This window comes from Panthera uncia, chromosome D2 (assembly GCF_023721935.1).
Source record: "Panthera uncia isolate 11264 chromosome D2, Puncia_PCG_1.0, whole genome shotgun sequence".
Classification (NCBI taxonomy): Eukaryota; Metazoa; Chordata; class Mammalia; order Carnivora; family Felidae; genus Panthera; species Panthera uncia.
In genome coordinates this window covers 30,033,463-30,047,921 of record NC_064818.1, presented here as the reverse complement: position 1 = coordinate 30,047,921, position 14,459 = coordinate 30,033,463, and the positions used below count along the sequence as shown (strand labels likewise).

Genomic DNA, 14,459 nt, shown 5'->3' with positions numbered 1-14,459 from the left:
GAGGACTGGGACGAACCATCCAGAACCGGCAAGCTCCCACGCTGGGAAATTTGAATGACAGCCATGGAGCATAATAATATCCACACACATGAGGACTCACAAATACACCAGGGTTTGGAGTCCGCAAGGCACTTTCACAATGGTTTCATTTAATCCGTATGGAAGGAGGATCTCCAGTAATGTTTTATAGATGAGGAACCTGGACCCCGGGAGCAGGGGTCCAAACTGTGACGAGAACTCCAGGCCACCCAGGTTCTCAAGGTTGTCTGGTAAGGATCATGGGGTGCTTGTTAAATATGTAGATGGCCAAACCCTCTCCCCAAATTCTAATTCTAGAGGTCAGGAGTCAATAGTTTAACAAACACCCCGGGTGACACTTGTCTTCGGGCAAGTCCGGACACAGTGCCGTTCCCTGATTTACTCATTTAGCAAAGATTTTTGGGATCCCAACTATAATGTGTACAATGGTGAAAACACAACAAACAAGGCGATCCTTAGCTTTACGGAACTAAAAGCTGCTGGTAGAGCAGACTGTCCGGGTCCCATGGTTTGCCGCTCTCCCTCGCTGTCCCCACCCCTCCCCCACTCTCTTCCCGGTGACAGTGAGGTTCCTTCCTGCTGGGTGGACCAGCTCCACCCCAGCTACCTGCCCCCCCCCCACCCCCCAAGTTTGGAGCTCCCAGCTGAACCTGCTGGGCCTCCTCCCACTGTCTGTACCTGCTCCGGGCCGAGCCTGTGGTTCTTTGGAGCTGGAGCGTCCTGTGAAAGGCCTGGACATGGGCCCAGCACAGAGCATTTCAGTAAATGTCGCCCAGGCTAAGAAAGGACGTGGGGAGGAGGAGCCCTCCTGTGCTGAGGGAAACAGCTGGGGCCTGACAAGGGGCAGGGATTTATATTTCTTTACAGGTAGTTCCAGCTCTGATGTGACGGCACCCGGAAGGGAGGCCGCATGAGGATCACTCCCAAGCAGCTGAGGAAAGCAGGGCCCAGAGAAAGGGAAATGAGAGGCCCTGAGCTGAAACCCAGGTCCCCCGGGGGGGCAACTGCCAGGCCAGACAGGGACTGCAGGCCGTGGACAACACAGGACACACCTTTCTCCTGAAATCACTGGGATGACGCCCACCACACGCGCTCCACTCTCAGGGGCCGGGATCACCCTGTTAGCTGTGCCCCGGGCTCCGGCTTCTGCTGAAACACTTCCCCTTTCTGATGGAGAAGTCTGTCCTTCATCCTGGTCACTTGTGCCCTTTGCCTTCTAGAGAACACTTCCATCCCTGTCTGAGGCAGGTCCCCAAGGGGCCTTCCTCCGGAGCTCACCTTCTTGGTTCCAGCAACTCCCAGTACCGTCACCCCTGGTTTCCCAGAGCCATCCAGACAGGCCTTGCCAGTTAAGGCCAGGAGTGCTCCAGGAGGCCATCTGGGTGAAGGCCCGGAAGGCTGGCACCTGGCCAGGCTGGGGGGGGGGGGGGGGGAGCATCGCAGGTCAGCCTGGGGCCTCACCTGGCCTGAGAGCCTCCAGGATGCACTGTCATTCCCTACCTGCTGCTGTTGAGCCAGACATCCATTTGGAGCTTGGAGAAACAGGAAAGGGCAGGGATCCGAGGTTAAGGCAGAGCAAGGAAGCCACAATTGTGACCTGCCAGTTTGAGGGTGAGGAGTTTACCAGGGCCTCAGAAACATGGCCTGGAGTATCTAAAGTAGCAGAGTGCCAGGGTCCTCAAACGCGGCAAACTAGAGGGTCGCGGGACCTAAGGGCTCCTCTAGCTCAGCGGGTCTCCTCCTTCCCAGGCTCAGGTCTGGCCCTCCCGCAGCAGGTGGTCCCTCTGGGGGCCACCCCTCTGGATGGGGGGGGGGGGGGGGAGGTACAGGATCCCAAGGCTTCCCCCAGGGAAGGAGGGAGAGGGCGGGGCGGCAGCGAAGGCCCAGGATAAAAGGGGGCGGAGGCGCCGTCCGGGCCCAGCCAGCCCACCATGCAAGCCCCCCGTCTGCCCTGGTTCTTCCTGCACGCCTGGTGGGCCCTGCTCCAGGCGGGCGCCGCGACCGTGGCCCCGTCGCCCCTCCGTACGCGGGGGCAGCCCTCGTCGCCGTCCCCTCTAGCGTACATGCTGAGCCTCTACCGTGACCCGCTGCCCCGGGCGGACATCATCCGCAGCCTGCAGGCGCAAGGTAGGCTGCGCAGCCCCGCCGAGCCCCGGGGGCGCCTTGGGACTCCGGAAGGGCGCTGGGAAATGCTGCGGGAGGGTGGCTCCGGGCTGGGGACCCCGCCGCTGAGGGCGCTCTGCGCTGGGAGGGAGGAGCATCGGGGGTCCAGGTCTGGGGTGGCACCGGCGTCGGCACTGGCTCGGCGCGCAGGGTCGGCGGGTGGAGGGGATTCTGGCATCGGGAAGGGCCCCGGGGCGGAGACCCCTGCGTTCTGGGCCTTGGTTTAGGGTGGGTAGAGCGCAGCGCTGGAGGGTGGGAGCCCGATTGCGCCAGTCGACGATGCGGTCTTGTTCAACTACGTAACCTCCGGGCGCCTCGGTTTGCGCTTCCGTGAAATGGGGACAGCAGTCCCTCCCTTATAAAAGTGTGGCGAGCGCCAGGTGACAAAGCACATAAAACGCTTAGCACAAAACCAGGCATGGTAATAAGTGGTCGTTATTATTGCTACATACGTTCTGTCGAATTTCTTTTCGCGCGTCAGGGTGAATGGATGCCGGAGGCTGACCGCGAACTTCGAAACCCAGCACGGAGCGCGTAACAAACATCCGGGATTATAGTTCAGAGATACGGCACTAGAGGCGGAGTGCCCCGAAGTCGGGAACTGAGGCAGGCTTGGGGACTCGAGTCCAGGCTGGGAAGGTGCCAGTGTCCCGAGTAGTACCGGGTTCGGGGCCTAGATTTGGTTTGGGGAAACGCTCAGCGACCGTGGTGACGCGGGTGTTTCACCCTCGGAGTCGGGGCAGGGCGTTCTGGGCATCGGGCGCGACGGACAGGTGGGTGCTGAGTGGAGGGACCCTTTCCGCGGGGGTCCCCTTGCCCCATGCAATCCACATCCTGACTCCTGGGGTCGGGGGCAGACCCCTGCCGCCCTGCGCCGGCCTGTGCCTCCCTCTGCCGGCTGGGGCCAGACGGCCCTCCCCCACGCTGGGGCGCAATCCACATCCGATCATCTGACCTAATTGGCCACCCGCCAGCCCTTTGGTCGGGTGCGGGGGTGGGGGCTCTTAGCTCCCTGGCCTGCCACGTCTGGGGTCAGACAGCCGATGACCCCTCTTGAAGGGTCATCTGGGGATCAGCCAGATTTAGGGACACCCGAGGGGCTAACCCGAGGGGCTTGAAAATTACTGGAGGGCTCTGCTCAGTCCCTCTACAGGTAAGTTGGTGTGGGGAGGAGGCTGGGCAAAGGGGCAGAGAGTGCCCTTCTTCAGTTCACTCTCTCCTTCTGGAGAGTTCCGGAAGGTTCGTGGTGGTTTGAGAGTCTGGGAGACTGGAAAACTGGGTTCAGTTCCCTCAAACCCTGCTTCCTAATTCCTGGTGTATCCCTTGCAGAACCAGTTTCCCCTTTTGTAAAACCGGGGGCTGGCTTTCCTTCTGCCTCATTTGTGTGTGAATGCGGCAAAATATACATGACAAAACCTACCATTTTACTGTTTTTAAAATGTATAGTGACTTTAAGCACGTTCACAGTGTTGTGAACTGGTTTCAGTTTTTGAAAGCAGCCAGAGGAGCCTGCCTGGAGGGACACGGGTGGAGAAGGGATGGTCTAACTGCTCCTTTCCCTCTTGGGTTTATCTGTCATGCCGCACCTGTAAAGCGGGAAACGGGGTGTTGGAGTCTAACCAAATTGCGTTTGCATCTTCGTCTGTGGCTGTGGACCTTCAGTTTTCTCTCATCTGCGAAACCGTGATAATGGTGGGGAGGATTCAAAGAGACAATGCTTGGCCCGGGAGGCAATGAGTGGCAATTAACTGCTAGTTTGTAATAACTTAGCGTCATACCCACACCCTCCTTTCCTACGGAGCCCGGAATCCTAACTCAGCATCCTGTTTGAGGGTGAGGGAACCCCCAGGGCATGGGCCCAACCACTTTCTTCTTTAGAATTGGACACGGGTCAAGAATATCCCTGGGGCCTGTGTGGCCGATTCTGTTGAGTTGCGTGGATAGGTTTCAGGGTGTCCACGAACCCTTTCCTGATACCTGATACCAACAAGTCACATTTGCTGTAGAAGTGGGAGATGCTTTCTTTCCTGGGGAGAGCATTCTTGGCTTGTAGCAAGCATCGGTGACCCCCAAAAGATTAGGCACCCCTATCCTAACAAGAACCGGAGACCGATCTAAGAGAACCTATCAGCACTGTGTCCCAAGGACCCCTTGGCTGGGGGTGGGGTCATGGAGTCAGAGACTCCGCCCCACTGGGAAGGAGCGCTCCATACACATTGTCCATCCTGGTAATGGCTGACTTTGCTCTTCTGTCCGGGTCTTTCACTACCTATCTGGACACCTTCGTTTCTAACCTTGGACGTCCGCAATAATAAGGAAGTGGTTGATGACAGCTGACACCTATTGCACGTTGGTTGTGCTGGGCCAAACACTTTCTGCACATTATCTCAGCGAATCCTAACACTTCTGTGAGGTGATACTGTCACTGGCTCCCTTTTGCAAAGCAGGAAACTGAGGCCCAGAGAAGGAAACTAGCCTGCCCAGTGTTAAACAGCAAGTGGCAGGATTTGAACCATCACAGGAGGCACGAGAGCCCCTGCTCTTGATCACTGAGCTGGAATGTCTTCCTCTAAAAGGCCGTTTGTGGATACTTGAGATGAAAAGTCTTTAACTCCTGGTGCAGGTGGCCAGGAGTTGTTACACGTCCCACGGAATCCCCAGGTGGCTAGGGGGTGCTGCAGTGGGCAATGGGTAATGCAGGCCTCCTCCCCACACCTCCAGGGAGAGTTGCTAGCCAGGGGCGGGTTATTGCCCCCTACAGGTGCTAATGAGGAGGGAAGTGGAAATTAAGTGAAGAGCCTCTGGGGATGGGCTCGGAGAAGCTGCCAGGAGGCTGAAGCTGGAAACTGCTTCCTTATAATAATGCAGGCTGGATTTCTCAGGGAAATTCACTTACATCATGTCGCCAAAGATGCTCTAGAAGGCAATAAAAAAAGGACACTGTCGTGCGGTCTGCCCAGAGTGGACCCAAATCAGAGATCGTCACTACCCTTGAGATCTGTTCGCAACAGGGTTAGTGTTTTTATTCTAAGGAATGAATAATCCCTGACTTTTATTTAGCAACAGACGGTCAACCCTCTTTATTTCCATGAAAGCTTGTGATGAGGCCGCGATGGGCAGGGCATGACCATTCCCATTGCAAAGGAGAGGAAACTGGGCTCGAAACAAGTTCAAGGTCACTTTTAGCATGCGCACATACATGCTATTCCCAGATATTGGGCCAAATTAGTCCGGGACTAAGATGAACGGAACACGCTTCCCCATTCTGTTTCATCCATTTTGGGTTTTGTCATCTTGGGGAGGGGGCTGGGACCAGGCTGGGGGCTGTGTGTGTGCAGGCTGTGTCTGCCCCAGGTGTGTGAATGACCTGACAGGGGGCGGTGATGAGCACCTTGCAGGTAGATGGGAAAGCCCACTGGTTGGAAAACTGCCAGGTCAGTGCAAAGTCATGCTTAGAATGCCTACAGAACCCTATGTGTGAGGCTGTCAAAAACCCCGGAAGTTTCTGCCTCCATCTTTAGAAATAGGTGGAGGAGAGGGTGGCCGGCCTTGGGCTTCTGTTGCCTGGGCCTCCCGAGAAGGTTCGGGGCCTTTCCACGTGCCCGTGAATCAGGCCACCGTTTCCAATGAGAAAACGGAGTCTGGGGAGCTCAGGGTCACAGGGTGAGGGGAAGCCCAGGGTTTAGGTCAGAAAGCTCAGGGTTTGGCCAAAGAGCAGGGAGAACGCATCCAGCGTCTACCAGCTGTTCTCTGGCTGCGGGGTGTCTTAGCGGGAACAGCAGAACCGGGATTTGGAGTGTGGGCTTTGCGGTTGGGCAAATCTGGGTCAGTTCTTGGCCCCACCACCTCGTGCAGGTAATTTAACCTCTCTGAGCCTCGATTTGAATGGGACTAAAATGGACTCCACAGTCCCAACTCGTAGGGTTGGGGTGAGGATTGAGAGGGTCCCTGTCAGGTGAAGGCTGCAACATGAGCTCTGGGGAGCATACAGGGGGCCCCCACTCACCCTGCTTCCTTCCTGGTTTCTCCCCACCCAGATGTGCACGCCGATGGGCAGAACTGGACCTTTGCTTTTGACTTCTCCTTCCTGAGCCAAGCGGAGGATCTGGTGTGGGCCGAGCTCCGGCTGCAGCTGGCCGGCCCTGTGGACCTTCCCCCTGGCGTGTTGCCCTCCATCGAGATTTTGCACCAGCTAAAGCCGGATGCGGAGCAGGACCCAGCCGACTGCCGGGAGCGTCTTCGGATGGACTCGTTCACTGTTCCTCTGTCCCAGATGACCTTTTCCTCAGGCAGCATGGTCCTGGAGGTGACCAGGCCTCTCTCCAAGTGGCTGAAGCACCCTGGGGAGCTGGCAGAGCAGGCGTCCAGTTTGGCCAGAGAGTGTCCGCAGCGGCCTCCCGTGCCGCCGGTCGCCAGTGCGCTCCTCGTGCTCTACTCCAACCTCTCCCCGGAGCAGAGGCGGCTGGGTGGCTCCACCTTGCTGTGGGAGGCGGAGAGCTCCTGGCGGGCCCGAGAGGGACAGCTCTCCCAGGAGAGGGGCCGGAGGCACCGCCGGCACCACTTGCCGGACAGAAGCCAGCTGTGTCGGAAGGTCAAGTTCCAGGTGGACTTCAACCTCATCGGATGGGGCTCCTGGATCATCTACCCCAAGCAGTACAACGCCTACCGTTGTGAGGGCGAGTGTCCTAACCCTGTGGGGGAGGAGTTCCATCCCACCAACCACGCATACATCCAGGTGCGGAGCCCTGCCAAGGGAGGGGAGGCGGCGGGCTCTGTGGGAGAAGTGGCCATACTGCCGGATCGGGGGACAGGACTCGAGCTCTGCCATCCCATTGCTGTCCATTCATTCACTTATCCGAGCACCAACAGTGTGCCAGCTGCTGTGCTGGGATATAGGGATGGCCTGTGGCACCAGACTCAGAGGGGCCTACGAGGAGTCATGCCCCACCGGGTAACCTCGAACACCTCCCTCCCTTAGGACTTCTTCCTTGTCTTTTCGTAAAATTAGGGGTGGCGGGGTATAGACTAGAAGGTCTCAGCTTCCCCTCGGCCCTGATTTCTAGGAAAGGGAGTTCGGAATCTGGATTTTGGGAATAAACCTGGATTTGATTCCTACAGATTAGCTGTGTGATATTGACCAAACTGCTTGGTCTCTTTGAGCCTCAGTTTTACCACCTGTGAAGTGGGGACGGCAATGCCGTGTTTCACAGGAATGTCGTAGGGTTCAAGGAGACGATACGTATACCCATGTACATCTGTGGGCAGATAACCAGCATATGTGATGTTGTATTATCATTACTAGAAGTCTGTGATTCGCTGATGAAATGGGGGCCACATTTATGGGGCCATGGTTGGCATAATACTGTTTCCACCACTGTACTTTTGCTGCCTGAAAGAGGAGGGTTTTTTTGCAGTAGAGAAGGCCGGAGGCTACCCCCAGGTGCCACACTCATCAGCCTAAGGTCTAGAAGGTGGTGGAAGAAAGCAAAGGGAGAATGAGAGGGAGAAAACAGAGAAGAGGGCCTAACATCGTGACCCTAATATCTGGATTCAGAGCCTCTGGGGAGTAGGTGAGCTGAGCTCATGCAAGGGAAGCACCGGTGGGGCCAGAGCTCTGTGGGACCTTCCCTGGGCAGAGGCCTGAGCCTCTCCCGGGACTTCTCGCCACTAACCTACCTGCTGCATGATTAAGGGGGCCTGCAGAGACCCAGATAGTCCCAACTGGCAACTCGCGGGTAACACTCGGATCTGAAAAGACTTCGCTGGACCACAGGGACAGGGCCCAGTTTCAGAGTGCCAAGGGATTGTTACCTTTTCTCCTATTGACTCCATTCGCCCTTCTCTGGGCAACAAAACAAATCCCACAAGAATTTCCACATGACTCGCTTTTGCTTCATGTTTCTGGAATTAAACCAGGAGTTTCTTGGAATTGGTATGCACGCTAGGCTAGAACAATAGAAGGACATGTAAGTTTGCTGCTGCTTTACCCAGAGACGGCTTTTAGAATCTTCTGTTTAGCTCCTTTTTTTTTTTTTTTTTTAAACAGCCTGTAAAGTTAGACTTTGCATGTCAGACTTTATGATGTGTTAGCAGGCTGATTCCTTTATGAAAACCATTTTCTTCTGTTTTTGTACCCAGAAACTGACTTTAACTTATTTCCCCCCGCCAGAGCCTGCTGAAACGATACCAGCCCCACCGAGTCCCTTCTACGTGCTGTGCCCCAGTGAAGACCAAGCCATTGAGCATGCTGTACGTGGACAATGGCAGGGTCCTTCTAGACCATCACAAAGACATGATTGTGGAAGAATGTGGGTGCCTCTGAGGAGATCCTGGTGGGAGCTGGATTTGCCTGTACCCTGGGAAGGTTCTAGAAGGTTCGGGAAGGTCCTAGAAGACACGATAGCCGTCTAACCCAATGAGGAGAGTGGGGGGAAGTTTGCTCTGCCTGCCAGATGTGAGGAGGAAGGCGCCCACTCTGTAAAGGAAGGTTCCTGCCGTCAGGAGAGAGGGCAAGCCTGTGGAAGCAGCCTTGTTGGGTTTTCTCTTTACTGAAGAGACAGTGGTGAATAAAAGCACTAGCGAAAGGGTTCTTTGACTTTTTAACCTGTGAACCCCCAGAAATTATATGCAAACGTTGGGGCATACGTGCATTCATTTTTGAGGTGGGACAGATTATCTATAACTTTGATGTATTCTCAAAAGTGGTCTTGGACCACCCCTGCCAAGATTGAGTTCACTGTGTTAAATTAAAAACAGTTGGCTCAAGGGGCGCCTGGGTGGCTCAAGTTGGTTTGGCTAAGCGCCCTACTCTTGATCTCAGCTCAGGTCTTAAATCTCAGGGTTGTGAGTTCAAGCCCGGCTTTGGGCTCCACGCTGGGCGTGAAGCCTACTTCAAAAATAAAAAAATAAATTAATTAAAAGACAATAATAAAGAGTTGGCGCTTATTGCCTCCGGCTGGTTGAGGGGAGCCCCCGCATCTTTCAGGCTGGCCAGTGGCAATCTGTCGGCCTTGTCCAGAGGCTCCCTGGAGTGGGTCTCTGCTAATGAGTTGCACAAACAATAAAGCCATTGTGAAATCCTCCTAGGCCAGCTGGTGCCTTTGAAGGAAGAGGCAGGAACTCTGAACTGGCCACACTGGACTATAGTGGCGGAGCCCTCAGTCATCCCCGTCAGCCTGCTCGGGCAGACACAATCCGAGTCTATTAAAGTTGGTGACAATTCACTTTGGTCTCTCATTGTGTGCTGTTAATGAGGCCCCGGAGCTTCCCATCCAGCAGGGGTGAAGTAGCCGAAGACTCGGGTGAACTTGGCTTATGGTCACACAGCTCAGCCACTGAGAAGCCGTGTGACCTCAGGCGAGTAATTCCTTGCCCAACCTCTTCCTGTGAAATCAAAGCGGATGGATCCTAATGCACTCCTGTAAAACGTCTGTTAGTGGGTGCAGAAGCGCCACAGACCTGAGGTCCTGGACTGTCCTCTGGGCCTCATCCCCATCCCCCTCTACAACGTGTGAGGCCTGCTCTACCCCCTTTATCCAACCTTTATCAGCCCAGGGTTCTAAGTCTGGCTTAATTTCAGGCTCCGCCTAGCAGCACAGCAGAAAGAACCCAAGCTTTCTCATAGGAAGCTCTCCCACAAAAACAACAGAGCGTGTCTTTGCCTCTTGGATAAAAAGACCCCAAAGGCAGCGATTCTGTTTTTCTTTTAGTTGACTCATTAAGCATTGCCAAAACGGACTATTTTTGTTTGCTTGGCAGGGATCGGGGCGGGGCGGGGGGGGGCGTTTTACTGGGGATGGGAGTTTACAGTAGTTCTGCTGCTCTTTCCCAAGAAGCCCGTCCCCGTGCTCCAGAATGATCCCCACCGCGTGGGAATCCCTCCTGACTTAAGACGTGACTCAGCCACAGCCTTGGGAGTCAAGGTAGTAATCCTGGCCTAAGCATCGGCTGGCTAAGCTGAAGCCAGGCCTGGGCTTGAGAAACCTCAAAGCCCTGTTTCAGCAACAAAGCTGATTGAGCTGTGCATTCCTTGGAGTGGAAATAGACCAGCCCTCACCACAATTCCGAATCACAGTAGGATTCCGCATTGGATTCTACTCGGAAAGCATTAGAGGTGGGGAGGCCTCGCGAGGCCAGCTTTCATCCCACTGCTTTCCTAAGCGAGAGACCGCGGCGGCCTAGAGGCCTGACCACAGCTAGGAGTGGCTGCGTCAAGAACTCAGCTCTGGTCTCCGGAGCCGCCCCAGGGACACTGTCCTGAATCGCGAGGTTTTTGCTCCCCTACCTTTAGGTCAAGGCCTGGACTTTGGAACCAAATGTTTGGACCCAATTTCGCTACCAGACTGAAGTTCTTGGGAGGGAAAAATCCCATCCTAAGGCTTTAGAGCATCTTCCTCACTAGATAGGTCCCCAACATTTCTTCTACGGCTAGGGCCCGGAGAGCAAAAGTTCAAGCTATTTGTGGCCACAGCTTGTGGGAGTGTTTAGTTAGCAGCTTTAAGGACTCCGAACAAACCTCACGGACAAGGCGCGTAGATGGAGGCAGAGGAGTGGACTATGTTTTGCTGACCCCTGCTGGGAGCTCAGCACTGGGCCTGTCTGCAGTAGGTCACCCTGCTGCCTGGCCAGAGGCACTTGGAGTCAAGCCTAGAAACACTGCTTCATGCTCTGGGCCCTGCAGTAAGGCTTTGAACCGGAGGAAATACCGTCTCTAAGAACGGAGCCCTAACCTGGGGGCCAGGAAGGGGCTTTACGGAACAGGGATTTGAACTTGCTCTCCAGCCAAAGGCCTACCGTACTTGGAGTAGTGCTAAGCCGGTAGCTGAGTGGGGAAAATGGGATGCCTCGCTCTCCTTGGCTGGGGAAGCGGGTGGACCCGGTGGCACGTGGGAGTGGAGAAAAGGAAGGACAACGAAAAGGGAGAGCAGCAGAAGCATGGGCTACACAGGATGTGGGAAGCGGTTGTGACTCCAGCAGCACCATTAGGGGTTTGCCTCCTTCTTCTCCAGTCTCCCATTCCTAACAAGTGCTCCTGGGGGCACAGGCAGCCCTCTTCAGAAAGAGGAAAAGCCCTTGTTTGGGCTTCTGCGAGGCTGGTTCCTGGACAGGGCCTTCCCTGGCGTGTCCGGCTCCACAAGCACCTGTTCACCACCAAGCTGCTGAGGAAAGGGACACGTCACCTCGCTGTATATACAAGGCCAGATAGACAAAGAAAGTGCTCCACGAATGCTGAGAACGGACACCCGAAGTGACTGACCATCTGGGTCCACCTACCTCACCAGTCAAGGCCCTCCAAATGGGAGGTCACCTGAAATTTTACAAACTCAGATAAAACGCAAGGCGATACTCAAGATCTTTATTGATTTAACTGTAACAGCAACCATTGGTGAGAATTTAATTTTTTCCCTAGGACAGTTACCAAAAAAAAAAAAAAAAAAAACAAAAAACAACAACAAAAAACTGACCACGGATTCACACAGGGCTGCCTCCAGGCTGCATGGTGCCCTCTGCTATCCATCCACAGCCGTGAAATGGATGGGAGGAGTGGAGGGACAATCACATCAAAGGAGACGAAGGGAAGACCGAGGAAAGTACTGGCACTCTCCACTTTTCCACTCAGAGCCCATGGAAATGGGCCACTGGTGGCACTAAGACGGGAAAGGGCATTTTTATATATAAAATCTCTTAAAGATGCTTAAAATGGACACTTGGATACTGAGTGTCCTCTGGGCTCTCCAAGACACGTCCTTTGAGGTTTGTCCCCTGGGCACCCAGGCGGGAAGTGGTGGGCTCCGTCTCCAGGGGAAGGAAAGGCACTGGCTCACAGTACTCAGGGACTCGGACACAGCCACCAGGGGCAGGATGGCTAACAGGTACAACTCATCCTTATCTCGAGTGATCCTCCCCAACCCTCCTGGTTTCAAGTAAAAGTTACCCTAGGCTCGGGTTTGGGTTTTTCTGTTTTGCTTTTAAAGATTTGGATGGAGAGGAGGGGTGGGGTACCCTGGGTGCAAGAATGGGTATCCTGTGCTAGATTCATGGAATTGTCTCAGGAGTGTCCAGGAATTTGGGGTTTAAGCACCGGCAAGAGCTCCCTTTGGAAATTTCAGCGCGGCCACATGATTATCAAGCATTGCAGCAACTGTCAGCTTCCCGCTCTTAGAAAGGTAGCAGAGTTAAGAACTCAAGGCCCCCAGGAACTGTGTTTCATCTCGGCAATGCTTCGCCCTGGCCATCCATTCAGTATGATGGTATGCCAGAGCTGCGGGCAGAGGGTAAGCAAAGAGAAACCAAAGACCATCTGAACAGGGACTTGAGACTTCCTAAATCTACCTTTGCCAAAAGGTATGAACTTCCAGGACCGGCCCAGAGACAGAAATTTAAATTCCAGAGGATGGGCAAGGTGACGTGAATGATTGTTTGAAAAAATAAGTTTGTATCCATCTCCCTAGAGTAGTCGGTAAGAAATTTCTCTGAGCTAGCCTCAAGGAAACTTCAGAGCTCAACCGGAAAATCCTTACTAGAACAGGAAACACCCCTGGGGTATAAGCATTCAAAAGAATTCTGACCCAATTGCCTCAAGATCTGATTTTGTCCTTTATTAAAAGCCCAGAGCTAAAGGAACGGGGATGGGTGTGTGTGTGTGTGTGTGTGTGTGTGGTAACCACACCCCCTTCAAAGTCTAGACAGCAATTGCCCTTCCAAAGAAACAATGCTTTTTTAAAATGAGTATTACCCCGTCCCAGATGTCATGGGTGGGTAGGTGATTGGGTTTTCGCAGATTAGTCAACAGCTGTTGTGCCCGTAGTCCAGAAACCTGCCTAGAGGGGAAAGTTCTGACCCAGACGGAGACGCAGTGGACCTCCTCTCTCCAGGAGAATGCAAAGGGCCAAGGGTCCTGGCTTCAAGCAGCCAAGACGCCTGACACCCCATCAAATATCCAAGAAGGGGAGAATGGGTAGAGAGTCTGGTTCTGGGACACGACTGCCAACATGATGAGCCCCTCGTACCAGCTGGCTTGACCCAACAGAGGCACTCAGCGTGTGCCGGCTGAATGATGGGACTCTGGGGGTGAATCCCACACATGCAGCAGGCTGTGGGCTAATGGGAACGTCTGACCTGAGGTCGGAGCGTCCCAAAGAGCCGGTAACCCGAACAACAAAGAATAAAAGACCATCTATTCTGAATCCACCTCAAAATCAGAAGGAAAAACACAACTCATCTGAAAGTGCTGTGAAGAGGAGTTCCTTACTTGGGGAGGAAGTACCCTTTTTCTGACAGCCGCCTCGGCAGCAGTGCCTCTGGTTCAAGTTCACACTAAAACCAAGCAGGGCTAAAGAAAACGCCGGGGAAGAGGCGGGGCCTAAAGCCGGACAGGAATGTGCATCTCGAAGAGGTCTGAAATCTCTACAGCGTGGCTGGACGCGGGTGCCAGAAACACAGCAGACATTCACTAAGAATGTGTTCAACTGACTAGCCTCGTCTAAGCTTCTCTCACAGGTGAAGACAGGGTCAGTTCTCTTTAAGAACACATTCCCCTCAGGAAGCCCAGGACGAGGTGGGCCCACATGTCAGAGAAAACCGGATTTGAGCGGAGCAATCAAGCACCGCCAGACATCTCTAATTCCCAGATGTTCTGACTTCACTGGAGAAGTGGCTTCTTGGGTAAGAGAGCCAACCCCAACCTGTTCCAGCTGGTACGGCTGCAAAGACCGGGTGCCAGGCACAGACTCTCACAGGGACCTGGCTTCCAGATGCTATCATCTATTTCACCCTGAATCTGAACCGTTAAGCTTTTTACCCAGCCCGGTAACCCAACATCTGACTCCCATTTCCTCCTCTTGCTTACCAACCCTGACTCCAATGAAGTCAGCTTTAGGGGCTCCGCTAGGAGGATCCAATTCCCTTTGGCAGTTCCTGGCTACGGGAGATACCAGGAAGTGGTATGGAGTCTCAGAGTCACCGAGCCTGGGACTCGTCATGATGCATTGTCACGCTGCTGGTCATTAGGCAAATGTATGGCTCTTTATTCTCCCGGGAGATGTCATTTCTTGTCACTCTTAAAGCCAGCAGGTGGCTTTGGGGAAAGAGTGAGTGTCCACCTTCTAGCCAGGAGACATAGTAGCAGCATCGCTCTTGGTGTGTTACCTAGTTTAACCAACACCCCCCGTCGGACTGATTTTATCCTCTGTCGGGGGTAAGGTGGTTTTAAGGTACATCCTCAAATTCTTCGCTACTGCCCCATTCCTAGGTGGGGT

At 54.3% G+C, this 14,459-nt stretch overlaps 1 protein-coding gene across 1 annotated transcript; it reads left to right on the top strand.

The window, feature by feature from the left end:
- Positions 1 to 6,288: 6,288 nt before the first annotated feature.
- NODAL (nodal growth differentiation factor) lies at positions 6,289 to 8,582 on the top strand. The gene is made up of 2 exons (XM_049646191.1): positions 6,289 to 6,937; positions 8,372 to 8,582. Exons 1-2 carry the CDS (start codon positions 6,446 to 6,448, stop codon positions 8,522 to 8,524), a joined length of 645 nt encoding a protein of 214 aa, XP_049502148.1. The 5' UTR covers positions 6,289 to 6,445; the 3' UTR covers positions 8,525 to 8,582.
- Positions 8,583 to 14,459: the final 5,877 nt, after the last annotated feature.